We start from the raw sequence: 15,155 nt of genomic DNA, 5'->3' as shown, positions 1-15,155 counted from the left end.
AGGAATTGATGCTTTTACAGATGATTTTTATTAATGCAATGATAGTCAGGGTAAAGCCATTAGCCTCTTCTATGAACTGCTTCCACTCTTAGGCTGGTAGTTAGAATTATGGGTGCAGAGCGGTGCAACCTATGTTCTTTTCTCTATATCTTTTCAACCATAAAGAAGTATCTGGCAGCTCTGCCACTAAGTCTGTTTCTGTTGTGATATGAATATCTTCTCACCAGCATGATTTTCTTACATCATTTTTATTTTTATTTTTTTTTTTCTGCAGGAAAAATAAGTAGACAGAATGCCAGAGTATATCCTCTTCTCAGTATGTTTGTGGTATGAATAAATAATGTATTATACAATAGATGAGAACTTCCTGCTTATCTGCCATGTAATGCCTCCCCATTAATGTAGGTCACATCAAATACCAGCTTATTTAGGTTCTTAAGCTATTAATGTATTTAAGTCTCTGTGAGTTATTTTGTATGCAGTGTATTTTGGAAGCGGATTTGCAGAGCACCACAGTGATAGATCTGTGTATTCTGCTGACTTCTGAAAGGCAGAAGTATTGCAAATGGGTTACCTTAGGCTTCAAGACCTGTTTGATATCCTATTAAGTATCTCTTTATGTTTTGGGAGAAAAGAAATCCATTCTTTACAACCTTCCAAAGAGATTGCTATTCATTAGAGAAACCCCCCAGAATACATAGAGTGTGGAAAAGGCTAGAGGCTGCTCTTGAAACTCCCTGTCTGTGTTGCTGGCAGGTGGGAAAGCAGGGACTGAGCACAAATGTGGAAATGCAATTCTAGTTCAGGGAAGCTCTCTACCCACAAGCTCTAGTCTCACAAACTCATGTGCACGCAGAGTGCCACAGGAGTCCTCAGCTCTTGCCACCAGCTGAGAATCTTACCCTTTCATCTCCGCACAGGGGTAAATGTGAAGGATTTCAGTGTTTCTTTGCTACAGTGGAGCGACTCTGAGAACGATGAAACAGAGGCTATATTTACATTGCAAGGGTGATCCAGAGCATTGGCAAGGCGAGCCCCTGTTACTGCTCAGATTAGTTTGCTGCCATCCCAGGCAGGAGCTCTAGCTTCAAGACAGAGAGCAGACATAAATCTGCAATGGGGCAATGGGGTAGGGACTTTTTATAAGAGCAAGTAGTGATAGAACAAGGGGCAATAGGTTTAAACTGAAAGAGGGTAGATTTAGGTTAGATATTAGGAAGAAATTCTTTACTGTGAGGGTGCTGAGGCACTGGCACAGTTTGCCCAGAGAAGCTGTGACTGCCCCATCCCTGGCAGTGCTCAAGGTCAGTTTGGACGGGGCTTTGAGCAACCTGGTCTGGTGGAAGGCGTCCCTGCCCATGGCAGAGGGGTTGGAACTAGATAATTTTTAAGGTCCCTTCCAACCCAAACCATTCTATTTCTATGATCAAAGAACCGGCCCTGTGAACAGGCTAATTATCCTCTAAGTGAAGTTATTGGCCAAAACCACAGCTTTTAACCAGTTTGTTAATATTGTCCCTTTCTTAAAGATAAGAGAGGTTTTGTGGTGACAAATACCCTAATCCAAAAACAAAATTCACTGGGACTGCTCTGAGCAGCAGGATTGACCTTCCAGTGCTGGGAGAAGCCTTTTGCCATCACAAGCCCTCAGTAGGTGTTGGGCCAGCTCCACATGGCTCCTGCTATGTCAGCAGTGATTCACAGTATAAGCACCAGAGTTTTTTTCTTGTGTGAAAGGGGATTATAAACTGCACTCAGCTGAATAGCTTTGGTAACCTGGGCTCAGAGGAACATCTTAATCCAGGCAGAGCTAAAGGTTGAACATCGCTTGAGTGCTTTATGTAAATGTAGTTGGAACCCTCAGGACAACAGCTGGATGCTGCATCCATCTGGTGATGCAGGCAAGTGCTTAAGTGGTAGTGAGTGAGCCTGGCAAGGCAATACTCCTGGGAGAAAGGTGGGATACTTGTTGTAGGGGGTTTCAGGGCTTCTACTCCCAAAAGAGAAAAAAAGGAAAAAAAATAGAAATGGCAACTAAAATGCAGAAAGTAACCAAAGGAGATGTCAGTCCTTCCTAGAACTGAGCTCAACGTATTTTGGAAACTTGACTTAAATGTGGAAAGATGAATCAGACAACCAGAGATGGTGACTGATGTGGTTAGCCTGTAAAATGGACAGGACTGTTAAAAGGGGCAGTGAAAAATCATGCCTGAGTCATTGCAATAGCATGCTACTTTATGTGGCTGAATAGCTGCTAATTTAGTAGAAGATGAATTGACTGTATATAGTGATGTTTCTGAAAAGTGACTTTATTTTTGTGTGATGTTCTTCAAGAGCAGATGTGAAGATGGAAAGCCACATAACCAGCAATGATCCTGGGAACAGCACAAACTTCTGCCTGTAGCTTCATCTCTCCAGAGAAAGGAGATGGTATACAAAAATGAAAGAGGATAACAACTGTGTAACTTCTTAAGGACCTTTGCCACTTGAAGGAACAATAAGGCCTGAGAACAGCACAAAATGGCTAGTTTTCTGCACTGATTTCTCAGGCTTTTGTAAATCTTAAAGCTCTGTTTTGCAACCCAGTAAAAGCCAGAATGAATCGAAAATTCTACTTGTGATATATGTACATTACTTTTGAGCTACCCTGTAGGTATTTTAAATGATCTGGAGCTTTGCTGGCCAGGTTGTTCCTGTTGAGCATCTTTGAGACATGATTTATGGGCCTCTGTTAACAGTTAAAACCCTAATAGGATTTCATATTGGGATTTCAACAGCTACCAACTACAGTAAGGTATGCGTTGCATACTGCTTTTGGCTAGTATTAAATACATCTTTCCTGTAATTAGAGACAATTAATCCATCTGTTTTAATAATTGTGACATTTAAACTAATAATTTCTCTTACCATGTAAATATAAGTATGATTCAAGCAACAGTTATTCTACCATGCATGATGTAGTACCAGAAAAATAGAAGTAGGTAGAAAACATGTGGAGGTAGATATTATTAAAGAAGAAAGAATGCAAGATAAATGTTAAATTCCTTGCTTTTGTACATGTAGAATTGTTTTTGGAATGGAAATATAAGCAATAACAACAGCAATAAAAAGCTCCCAAATCAGTATCAACATGATAGAAACTCTCTGTTATGTTATTTGCCTTTTCAATTACTCCATATTTTTTATTTGAGAACAGAATGAAGCTGATTTTTTGCAGCCAAGTGCTATGTCTTAAAAATAGTATATTCCAAAGCCAGAGTGGTCTGAATCCCTGAAATGGCATATGTAGGAAGAGGCCCATTCCACCTTGAAAAAGTGTTAATAATTTTAATCTTAGCAAGTTGCTTCATCCATGATGCACTGAGAACATAGTAAAACCATGAACTGGTCAGAAACTGCACTGAGATCATCAGAATACCAGTGCAGTATCTTAAGAACAAACTGATGATATGGGCTAAAATATTTTCTTTTTCTTCTAATGTGCAGGATGAGGAAAATCATTACATCCCAATTTTCCACCAGAAAATTAAAAGCTCAGTGTTTCAAGGCAAGTATTGTCCTTCAAAATGGACACAGATACAGAAGAGGGAGGATTACCTATTAGTTTTTATGGAGAAGGATAAGAGAAATGTCACTTCTTTTCTGACATGAAAAAATTCAAAATTAATTCTTAAAGCAGCAACAAGCTCCCCAGACCTCTGAGACAAAATAGGCTTGCAGATATTAGACACTTACTTCTGCCTGTACACACAACAGTCATTGACCTCAATGGGATTTTCCCCAGATTTGATTAAAGAAGGGACTTTTCTGCAGTGAAGGGTGGCACAGCAAGGTCTGCTAAAATAGCCTCGAGAACTAATGAGAAATATATTTTCTCAGTGATATGATGCCCAGGCTGCCCAGAGAGGCTGCCTGTCAGCTCCTATCAGTCATTCCATTAGGAGGATTGCAAAACATCCCTGCCGTTGCCAGCTTGGAAACCTCACGCTCCATAGCAGGACACCGGGTCAAGTGTGAGCACACAGGACAGCTGATCGGCCTTGTCACCCGCTGAGACTGCAGAGGAGGTTTTGGCTACCAAGAGCTTTTTCCTTTTAAGTTTCTTGACTTCGCTCATCACCCCACAAGGTGTGAGATAAAGCTGAGCTCTAAAGGAGCTGACAGCATTCATTGCTGCACTGTAGGTGTTTAGCCACCTTGCAGGGCTGGGTTATCGTTTGGTTTATTGTGTGATGTGTGTATTTCTCTGTGCTTGCAACAGCAAAGATTTTTGAAATGGAAGCACCTGATGTTCACAACAGCATCAAGACAGCAAAACAAATCTCTGAATACCCAAACCTCCATGTCAGCCAATGCATGTGTTGCTGGAAGCTTTCTCTGTGACACTGAGTTTAGCTGACAGGAATGTTCTCAGCCACACAAGTTTGTGAGCTCCATGTGCGGCAGTGACAGAGCCAGTATTTTCTATGTGCTAAGAACAGCACTGTGATGGCTGCAATCTTGGCCAGAACACTGGGTTGAACAGGAACTAAAGCTAAAAGGTCTCCATTTGAGCTGTAGCAAACACACATTGGGTACGTTATGGAATTAAGGCTTTTAGTATAGATGGTTATGGAAGCTTACAGATATGAGCCTACAAGCTTTGAAGTGCCTTCCTGGTGTTCTGTTAGTTTCTGCACTACGTATGTTTTGCTGGGGCAATGGCACTTAGTTTTGCTGGTGCAATGGCAAATGACTTAGGCTAGATGGGACTGACTTTGGTTGGAAGTGTGTAACAGATACTAGAGCTGAACCTTTAACATAAAATAAGCCACATGGTTTTAACAATGGAATAATAAAAGCAATTAAATTTGTAGTGTGCTAATGAGTTAAGCCTAAGGTGTTTATAAATTCAGTAATAAAGGCACTTTATACTAAGATGTCAGTGCCAGATATTGGTGAAATCAGGCTGTGACTTTCCAGATACTTGCAAAGTTCATGTTTAAAAATGTTGGTCATTTTTGACATTGTGGTATCGGTATGATATATTTTTACTCATGGAATAAAACATCCAGCTTATACTGCAGTTTTTAGCCATTGGAAATAATGGCTAAAGAAAGAGGACTTACAAAGGTGCGAGTAAAACTGGACAGTTTGGAGAAGGGCTTTTCCTGTGGGATGAAATATCTCAAGCCTGTTGTTTGTTTTAATATTACCAGCTGAGAATTTACATTGCTGACAATAAATGATAGGGACCTTACTTAACTAATATAAATAGTAAGTTTAAATTTTGTCTTGCTGCTACCACTCTGAAGATATGAACCATAATACATTTAATAACTTTCACATTATTATTTATTGTGATGAATTCTATTTAAGTCAAGTCACCTATTTTTAACCTAACAGACAATACACAAACCATCCAGAGCATATTCTGTAGAGGATTTGAAAAAAAAGCCCATCCATTTGATTATATATTAACTTAGAATGTATATTTTCAATCTGTGGAATAAAATATTTGAACAGAAAAAAAGGCCCAACTTACTGAATAATATTATCCAATGCAGATTACTTTTTCACCTCTCATCAGTGTTATACCTTTATCTCACACTGGAATGGAAGGTGGGTATTAATATTCAAAGCCAACATAGGGCATTAGATATTACATATCACTGTACAGAAGATCCAGAAATAGATGATTTACTTTAAAGGGGATAATCAAAGAAAGCTAATCAAAAAGCTAATCAAAAAGAATATTTAAAGGTGCCTTGATCATGATCCATAGGTACATATACAGGGAGAAGATTACAAGTACTAAAGAATCTTTAAGCTTTCAGAGATGAATGCTTAATATAAATTGCTGGAGGTTTGGACTGGACGAGTAAGATCCCTGTTTGTAAACTGGGGGAGAAACGGGACAACAGTGAAACAAATCATTTATGAGATGGGCTAGGTTAAATAGTCTATTATTAAACTGTTTAAATGGAGATTGGGTAACTTCCTCAAAACCAGACTCTGCTTTCTTCTTTTGGCATCAATGTAGGAAGGTAAGGGTGCAATTCTGTGGTGTTTTCATGCAGGAAGTCAGGTAATTAATTCATCAATATGAGTCCATTTGGCCCTAAAAATCTGACAGTCTGTCGTGGTTTAAGCCCAGCCGGCAACTTGGAACCACACAGCCGCTCGCTCACTCCCCCCCTTTTCCTTCCTCCCCCTGCTCCCGGAGGGATGGGGAGGAGAATCGAAGGAATGTAACTCCCACGGGTTGAGATAACAGCTCTCCAGTAACTAAGGTATAATACAAACCACTACAGCTACCAATAATAATGATAAGGGAAATAACAAGGGGAGAGGACACAACCACTCACCACCCGCCGACCGATACCCAGCCCGACCCGAGCAGCGATCTGGGCCTTCCGGGTAACTCCCCCCAGTTTATATACTGGGCATGACGTGCTGTGGTGTGGAATAGCCCTTTGGCCAGTTTGGGTCAGGTGTCCTGCCTCTGCTTCCTCCTGGCTTCCCCTCCTCTCTGGCAAAGCATGAGACTGAGAAAGTCCTTGGTCAGAGTAAACATTACTGAGCAACAACTAAAAACATCGGTGTTATCAGCATTGTTCCCAGACTGAAAGTCAAGAAACACAGCACTGCACCAGCTACTAAGAAGGAGAAAAAATGACTGCTGTAGCTGAACCCAGGACACAGTCTGAACCTTGAAGTGTGCACAAGAAGAGGTACAAAGTCACATGGAACAAATGACTGGTGTTGAAGAAGAAATATGTAAAAGTTAATAATGAGGAGGAGAGCAATTGAAGGATGTTTTAAAAAGAGCTATGAAGAAAGAAGGCAGTTGATGTCAAGGATAGAAGAAGTTCAAAAGAAAGTATAAAACTAAAATCAGGAGAGAAAACCCAAAGGAGATACAAGATAAAGATGGCTCTGAGCATGAGGAATAGATCAGGAGAGAAAAAGTAGTGATTTAGAAGTAGGATAAATAATAAGGAGCTTTGCAGATGTGAATTAAGGGCCTGATTTTTTTGCAGTAAATATGTCAGCTGCAGGATTCAAGTGGTCTTACAATGTTTTGAAGCCATGAAAGAAGTAGAAGTCAGGCTGTGAGGAGGCTTTCCTGCCTTTTCCAGCAGTTAAAAGAATCATGAAAAGAAGAAACAAAAGTAGTCAGTGACACACCAGAAGATTATATACATGACCCATTGATCAAAGCAAAGAGTGACATATCTAATCTAAGAATCTTTCTTCACAGAAGTAAAAAAGAAACCATCCTGTTCACCATCTATTCCCTTTTTCCTCAGAAAATTTTGCTTACGATTGTGAGCCAACGTTAGTGAGCTCTGGGGCAGAGGAGTAGTTAGCAAGAAAAGTGTGCATCAATAGCTGTTGCTTTGGTTACAAAGGCACATGAGCATGTATAGTTGTGACAAGCTATTTTCAGCTTTACACCGTGAAATAGAGAGAATATTTATAAAAAAGATTATGTTACTTCTGCTTGGTATCTCTGTGGTGGAAAGTCTCAGTGCAGTGTCACATGCTACATCATCCTGCGTAATTGTTGCTGTATGCTCTAATGACATTGAAGTCACCCGTGATGCTGAGTGCACAGAACTCGTCAGCTTGGGAAGGAAAAAGTTGTTACTGGTGCTGGGGATATATCTTCATGAACAGCGTTTCTTAAGTGCTAGCTATTAACTTGAGTGGGAGCGGTACTGGGCACCCAGCTGCCTCCACTGCGTGTGTGTCAGCATATAGATACCGCTGACTCCTTAGCTGAGCCCACGCTAAGGCATAAGCACAAAAGGCACAAAATTGCAGAGCAATCTCTGTCTCCCAGTGAAAATCAAGCACGGTGGGGGATCAAACAAATGGTTAGATCTCTGCTGACATTTCAAACCTTCTGCAGAGAAAGATGACAGCAACTTAGGTTCAGGAGAAAGGCAGAGAAGGCGAGAGAATGGGGCACAAGCAGTATGGTGGTGCCTACAGGTCTAGGGAGGCCCACACATTAACTCTCTGTCAGGAAGAGAAATGAGCTATGAGCTCTGGAGTGAACCAGAGATGAACCAGAGTCCTATCATTGCCAAAATCCTTTGGCCCTTCCTATCTAGCAAGATGATGGGAATGGCTGGGAGCAATTCACTAGCCCCACTTCGTTTCTGGTTTATTCCCATCTTAGCCCAACCGCAGCTTCTAGTTTAGACTCTATGGGGAGACACTATGATAAATCTTGTCCTTCGTGCCACTTTGTGGGCCCTGTCACCTAGCAGGAGAGTCTGAACCCGTGGGGGAGAGGACAGCTATGACAGCTCCTCCTTTAAAGATTTATTCTTTGAAGCTTCATGTCCATGACATCAAGAAGGGAAGTCAATGGATATGAGTGTTAAGAGACAAAAAAAGACATTCCATTTGAAGAAATGACCCCTTCATGAAACCTGCTTGTGAACTCAAGATTTTAAATGAGTCTGACCCAGTGGGAAAAAAAATCAAACTGTTCTGTACAGAAGAAATTCTCTGCTGGAAAGCAAATAAGAAAGTTCACAGGCACTGCAAACACTAGCCCAGTGGGTAATTCTCTGAATGAGATGCACTTTGCACTCACAGCAGTACTGAAATTCAGCAGCTCCCAGGACTGAGATTTATTCAATTTTACCAATAAGAATGCAACTAATAATAGTTTTAAAAAGGAGGAATTTACTGTGGAAGTGAAGATAAAATAGCAGATTCTGATCTTTATTACCCTGGCTTCTGTCAGACATATTTTGCACCACTTCACATAAAGTACAGATGTCACAGAAAAAAACCACAAATGGGATCGAATCAGACTCTGAAATTTTATCATGAAGGACATATATTGTTCCTAGTGTCATTAAATCCCTTGTATGGACAAGGAAGACCCAAGGGCCAGGACCCCTCATGGAGGCAGAAGGGATTTCCACAACCTGAGGCTCAAACTGCACTCCCTTTCAAATGCACCTTGTTCACATTGAAATTAGGAGAGTGAAGGCTGGGGAACCAGTGGCAGTGGTAAGCTTCTGCAGCAATAAGCCTCTCCCAGCAAGGGATCTAGCATCCATTCACCTCCAAGTTTGTGTGAGAGCTCTCCTCAGTGTGGAAGGGGGTACCCTTAAACTTAAATTTGTGCTGATGGGGCTGAACAGCCATCTCAAATCACTCCAGAGACAAGTCTCATTGAAGTCAATGGTCTGCTCCCTACGTAAGTAATCTTTGTGGACTGGGGTCTTACCTAGTCATCCTTCACAGAGCACTTTAGGTTCCTCTGAGACCATTTGTTAAAGTCATTTTTTCCTCCCCTTCCAGCTGAAGAGTTTGGAAAGGTGTCAGAAGATTTGTATCATGCAAATTGCAAAAGGAAAGTGTCACTAAGGTAGGAAGACTTCACAAAAAATAGCTCAGGGAACTATACAGTATCCAGAATTAAATTTTATAGCAGTCCATAAAATTGAAGTATGAGCCAAGGGTTAACAACCTTGAATTTTACCCTTAAAATTAGTCCAAGAAGATCTACTTCATTATAAATACTGTAATACTACATAGAGTCCTGTTGATTGATATGCCCAAGAGCTACCTTTGTCGGCAGTCTTTTAAGCAGTAATCCTTCATTTTGGTCTTAATAGTAAGATAGGCACCTCCTTCCTCATTGGGCTATCAATTTTTACCTGCCAATATAGTTTGATGAGCTTGCTTGTATGCCGCTCAGTGCCTCCTGTCAGCCAGTACATATAGTCAGCGATCATGGCGCTCCTGATGACAAAAGCAGAATAAATGAGTGTACAGGGAGGGAAGGATGTATATAGCAATATTTAAAGGAGGAAATACTTAGAGAGTGTAATGTAAGGTTTGTATCAAAAGATTACACATAACTCTCAGTCTTTGTCCGACTTCAGTAAGATAAGCACTAGTAAACATTCTTTAGATAGCTAAACTATCTGCAAGCAAAGATGCCTACATTTTCCTTTAATAGCTTTTCCATATTTTACTCTGAGCAAATATTTAATGACTGCAACACAATATTCTAGTCTGGATTTTTTTTATAGTATTTGTGAATGAAATATGTTAAGTGCAAGTACATTTATTCTAGGACAGCAGCAACACATGTAACACCCTGTAGCTTGGCCATCTGAGCTTATTACTTGTCTATGGCAAACTCATACTTCACCTTTGATTAAACTATATCTTAAAAAAACCCCAACAAAACAAACTAAAAGTAATCAGCCATCTTGCTACCTAATGGAGTATGCTTTAGTACTCCCACTGTCTGTGACAATCATTGCATTGCTCTTTCTAGACTGAGGGATATTAAAAAACTATTGTGTAGTGGATATTAATGCAGAGTCTAAACAGACTTTAGAAAATCAGTTTGCTTTTATGGCTGCCTCTCCACATTGCTCTCCGTTTCCTGTCCTCTAGAGATTCCAAATCCAATTAAATGTTACTAGATGTAATTCCAAATTGTCACTTAGTCAATTAAACATATAATAATCTTGTGTACCTAATTACTAGCACCAAAAGTTTATTTGTTGATGTAGTGCTAGCAATGTGTACTTCTGCATGTTCCCCTTATCATTGCCTATATATTAATTGTGCTTTGACATTACTGTAAATTGAATTTGAAATTTTCCCCTAGTTAAAAGTGTCTCACAAACAGTAATCCCAATCCTGTTGTAATACCCTTTCAGAATGTACTTTCCAAGGCTGTATTATGTTCTTAATGAGATATAACCAAAAATACACGGATTTACCAATAAACATTTCAAAGCAAGCCCAGTATCAGGGGGTAACATATTGTTACAAACAGGAACTAAATCTTCCCTTAGATGTTCTCACGCAGCTCCCATTAATTTCACTAGGAGAAAAGCAATTCAGTAGGATCCATGGATTTCTGCATAAGGACTGGATTTAGCCATAAGCTTTACTCAATGCTCATTTAAATCATTGGCAAAAATTCTCTTGACTGCACTAGAACAATGAGTAGTTTCTAACTGAACACCATTAGTTCAGCCGGCATAGGATGAACAAAGGATGAAATCCTCGTTGCCTTGAAATTCATTGGCAAAACTCTCACTGACTCCAAATGGTGCCAGTGTTTAATTCCAGGGATGACATATGGATCCTATGAATGAAGCAGGGAAGGTGAGTAAAGCATCTAGCTTTGCCTGCTTGACCTGGTGATAGTTTTGAGGAAAGACCTTCGCTAGGTTCTGAGGTGGAAAAGGGAAATAACCATGCGACACAGAATTGAGGGAAGACTTTGAATGAATTTGTCATGTTATTGTGTACCTTTGGTCTACTGAACGTGATCTACAAAGCTTCCAGCTCCCATGGCAATGGCATATGTAGACTGTAATGGTGTACATGAGCAGTGGTGGTGTCCTGCAGCCACCTCATCAGAGAGAAGGAACTTTCAATCTAAATTTAGAGCAATTCTTAAGCACTAAAGCCTTGTCTGTCTTGGAGTCAATGGACATTTGCAAGTGGTCATTTACAATTTGAGATCCTACAGATATATCACCCCTCAACCACTGTTATTTCAAAGATTGAAACTGGAAAATCCTTAACTCTGAGCATCACCCTGTCTTTGCCTGCCGCTGTGGAGCACTGCCATGGGTCAAACGGAATCAGTCGATACAGAGACGCTCACAAGCATGTTTCTCCATCCCTACTGCAGGCTGCAGATTGGTGATGTGAGAATGCATACAACTGGCAGCACAACATGACATCCAGTTTGTGACCTCCTGCTCTTTGATGGTAGCCAAGACTTTTCTCCTGGTGTGGCACTGTTTTCAAAGGAGGAGATGTGTGCAGAGCCCTGGACAAATCTGGAATAAGTTCTCAGACAAGTTTTTTCATCTTTCTCTGTTTCTGAGCATCAGCTGTAAAATGCAGATGGTCATATTTGACTGATCTACTTATTTGGTGTCTGAGTTCTCCTGGCACAATCTTTTGCTGGTTCTTTGCAGCATGCTCAGCATGATGTCACTCTGATTGTGGCAGAGGTCTCCAGGTATTGCTGCACTCCAGACAAATGCCTTTCCTCTTTATTCTTCCTCCTTAATTTGTTCTTAGTTAAATAATCAGAAGCACACTTACATTTCCAGCATTTGTGTTTAGTTTTTCAATGTCTGCTTTTACCCCTACTCAATTTCTTACATATTGCCATGCATTACACGGAATGGTGAGGCACAGACATAAAACCCCTCTGAGCCTTCCACATGCCTCCATCCCTATTTTGATTCTCAGTTCCTTGTCCATCAGGGAGCACGCTTGCTATAGTGACCTCGGGGCTTACAAGGGACTTAAAAAATTCCACTTTCTAAAGAAGCACAAGCATTAAGGCTCTATGTGCATGGCCTGCGTCCAACCCCAAATGTGCCCATGTCAAAGAGTGTTCTTTAAAGGCCTCCGAAGCTCCATTCACAGAACCAAAGTGACACATGCAATAGGGAACTATGAATTTCCAGACATAGGGACACATGTGAAATTACGCTGTCTGAGTAAGGTTACAGGGCTGGGCACTGAAAAATATTTAGGCACCTAAGTTCTCAGAAACCAAAAGGACCGATTGAGATATTTAGGTAGGTTAAAAGCCTGGATCCTACTGAAATATATGAAGGTCTAAATAACTTAACTGTTCTGACAATGCACCTTCAGGAACACCTTATGGGATGTGGCAGAAAATGTGACACTTCCTTCTTTCAAAACGTGAGGCTTTATCTTCAAATGTTTTTTTCCTAGTGGCTAGTTCAGGTCAGAATTAACTTCCATGGCATAACCTAACCCACCTGGGTTAAGATGTTAAGTGTTTTGCAATATCTGCTCAATCTGACCACTTGGTGGTGTAGAATAATAAGATATATTTCTATATGTGAAAGCCAAGAGCACACCACAGATCCTAAACTCTCTCCCTCGGCCCATCTCCAGACATGTTATAGAACTTGTAATAGAAGAGTCAAAGGTAGCTTTTGCTGCACGACAGCTGCTGACACTAACAGCCATTGTACAGCCAAATCCTTTGCAGCAGCCATACAAGTCTGTGACAAGAAAATGGATGGTACAGGTATAGGAAATATGCAGAATTTTCTGGAATGCACCAAAGTGTTACATTTCCAAGGAAGACAAGAAATTAGCATTGTTGTTAAGTACTTGTATGTTCATTTACCACTGTGAATACTAGGAAAAATGTGAGGGCAAGACCCAAGGTCAGCTCCTTAAGCCTTGACTGCTCCCCTTGAGCTGCACAGGAAGAAAGGGAGCCCTGGAGGGGAGAGGAAGATCTCTCTGCAGATTGCAGAGCCTTAGGAATAGTCACAGCCTAGGCACATTACAGCCTGACAAGTGGCAAAAAATCACCTTTGCTCCCTACTTCAAGTGAATTCACCTGGATCCGGAGTACATGATACTAATAGGAGGCCTTGGCAGCTGCTATGTGATGTTAGTCCTGTGCAGGCCTACTGTTTGGAAGGGGTAAGTATATATCTAGGTTTTTTTCAGTTTAAAAGGAACTCTTCTTATTATATTCCTATTTAGATCAGCTCAGATGTAGACACCTGGGTATTTGAGCTCTAATACGATAGTACTGAGACTGAGAAGCAAGATACAAAATAAGCTACTGCTCTATTCTGGATGACCTTTCTTGTTTTCTTCTGAGATTATAAAAGGAAAGTGATGTTTATAACTGGAATAAGTAGGACGTAATAATTTTAATGCAATTATCCTATTTGAAAAGTGAACAAAATAATAACAGTTAATTTTTAAACATCTCTATGTAGCCTAAGTAAATGTAAACTAATTATTCTGATGTTACGGAGACATTTGGAAACCATTAGATGATGAGAGATAAACAGAACTTCAGAATATTAAGCAAAAATGAAATTACTAACATCAGAATTTACCTATATGTAGACTAGCCCCCAAATGAGGCAAAAAGTTATGTTATCTGTGCATAACACCTTAATGTTGCTAATTCCTGCAGAGGACTGGCTAAAACTTCCTTTTAAGCATTTCACAAGTGAACCTTAAATGTACTGGGAAGCTTCTTTTCTGTATTGCCAAGCCCTTCCAGATTGGTGACAGGGTATGTTTGCTGTCTTTGCTGAAGTTTCTGGGTTATTAGCCTATTGCCAGAAAGCAGAAATAAGTTTCCTGCAAAGAAAATGGCACCTGTACTTAGAATACATTTATTATATTTGTTATCTGTCCTATGGTTGCATGCAGGTAACAACTTTCTGCATTGTACTGAGATTGCTATGCAGTGATAACAAGCATTTCTCATTTAATGGCAACTGCCACATAAGAACATAGAAATTGCTTTACAAACGTGAGCTGAGTGACGCACAGGGAAATGACAAATCTTTTAAAATGACAAGAGATGCTCAAGAAAATAGGTTGGTTGCTTGCCCAGCAAGACCCTGGGCTCTCCATGATCTGGTATGAAACAAACGCTAGTCAAAATGGATATGCTCTCCAAATCCCAGGAGGTGTGAGAGACCCCACTGCCTGTGTTAGCTTCATGGCTGAGCCATTTGGAGACAGGATAGGATAGCTGGAACCGCTTGTGGCAGAGATGCAATGAAACTTCCAGAGATCCATGGTTCGCGCTTGTTCTGGACTCTTCATTGGCGCTTGCCCTGCTTCCTGGTGTTTCTCTGTCTCATGCTCCCTGGGTTAGGGACACATCTTGTACTGTCAATGGTTGGATTTGCTTCTTCCAGATGTGGAGAACACAAGTGTTGAAAGTTACCTCTTTCCTCTGATCTGACCCTGTTGGAGCCAGCTGTTTGACATGTGGACAATCTCAAATGATAAAGAATAACGTGTGTGGCACAGAAATACCAGCCAGTAGACACAGTCTAACATGATATGTTGGTGTCAAATTAAGTAATAGGCTGCGTGGACTTTCCTTTGGGCTTTGGCTGATCCCAGGACTTGTCAGAGCTCCTTTCCCAGATCTAGTGTGTGCAGCGCTGCTTCCGCAGTGTTCGTCTGAGGAGTCTGACGGTCACAAAACCAGCAGAAGCTCGCGGATCCCTTCGTGTGTGTGTTTGGGGGGAAGCGGATCCCGTTTCCTTCCTAGTCCTGGGCAACGTGCTCTGCCCGTTCAATGCGCTTCCCAGCAGAGGGGGGGCCCGCTACCCGCCGGAGCC

General features: G+C 40.9%; 1 protein-coding gene across 1 annotated transcript in view; it reads right to left on the bottom strand.

Annotated features, from left to right (window-relative positions):
• LOC104403570 (spermatogenesis-associated protein 16-like) overlaps nt 1-9,756 on the bottom strand; it is a gene marked incomplete at both ends in the record, with an annotated part of 29,481 nt that extends 19,725 nt beyond the window's left edge. Inside the window, one exon of the mRNA XM_010011758.1 lies at nt 9,672-9,756. Coding sequence (XP_010010060.1) covers nt 9,672-9,756 — 85 coding nt within the window. The remainder of the gene's footprint in view (nt 1-9,671) is intronic.
• Between the last annotated feature and the right edge of the window lie 5,399 nt (nt 9,757-15,155).

Source organism: Nestor notabilis, unplaced genomic scaffold (genome assembly GCF_000696875.1).
Source record: "Nestor notabilis isolate BGI_N333 unplaced genomic scaffold, ASM69687v1 scaffold20393, whole genome shotgun sequence".
NCBI lineage: Eukaryota > Metazoa > Chordata > Aves > Psittaciformes > Psittacidae > Nestor > Nestor notabilis.
Note: the sequence above shows the minus strand (reverse complement) of the source record. Positions and strands in the feature narration are given on the sequence as shown.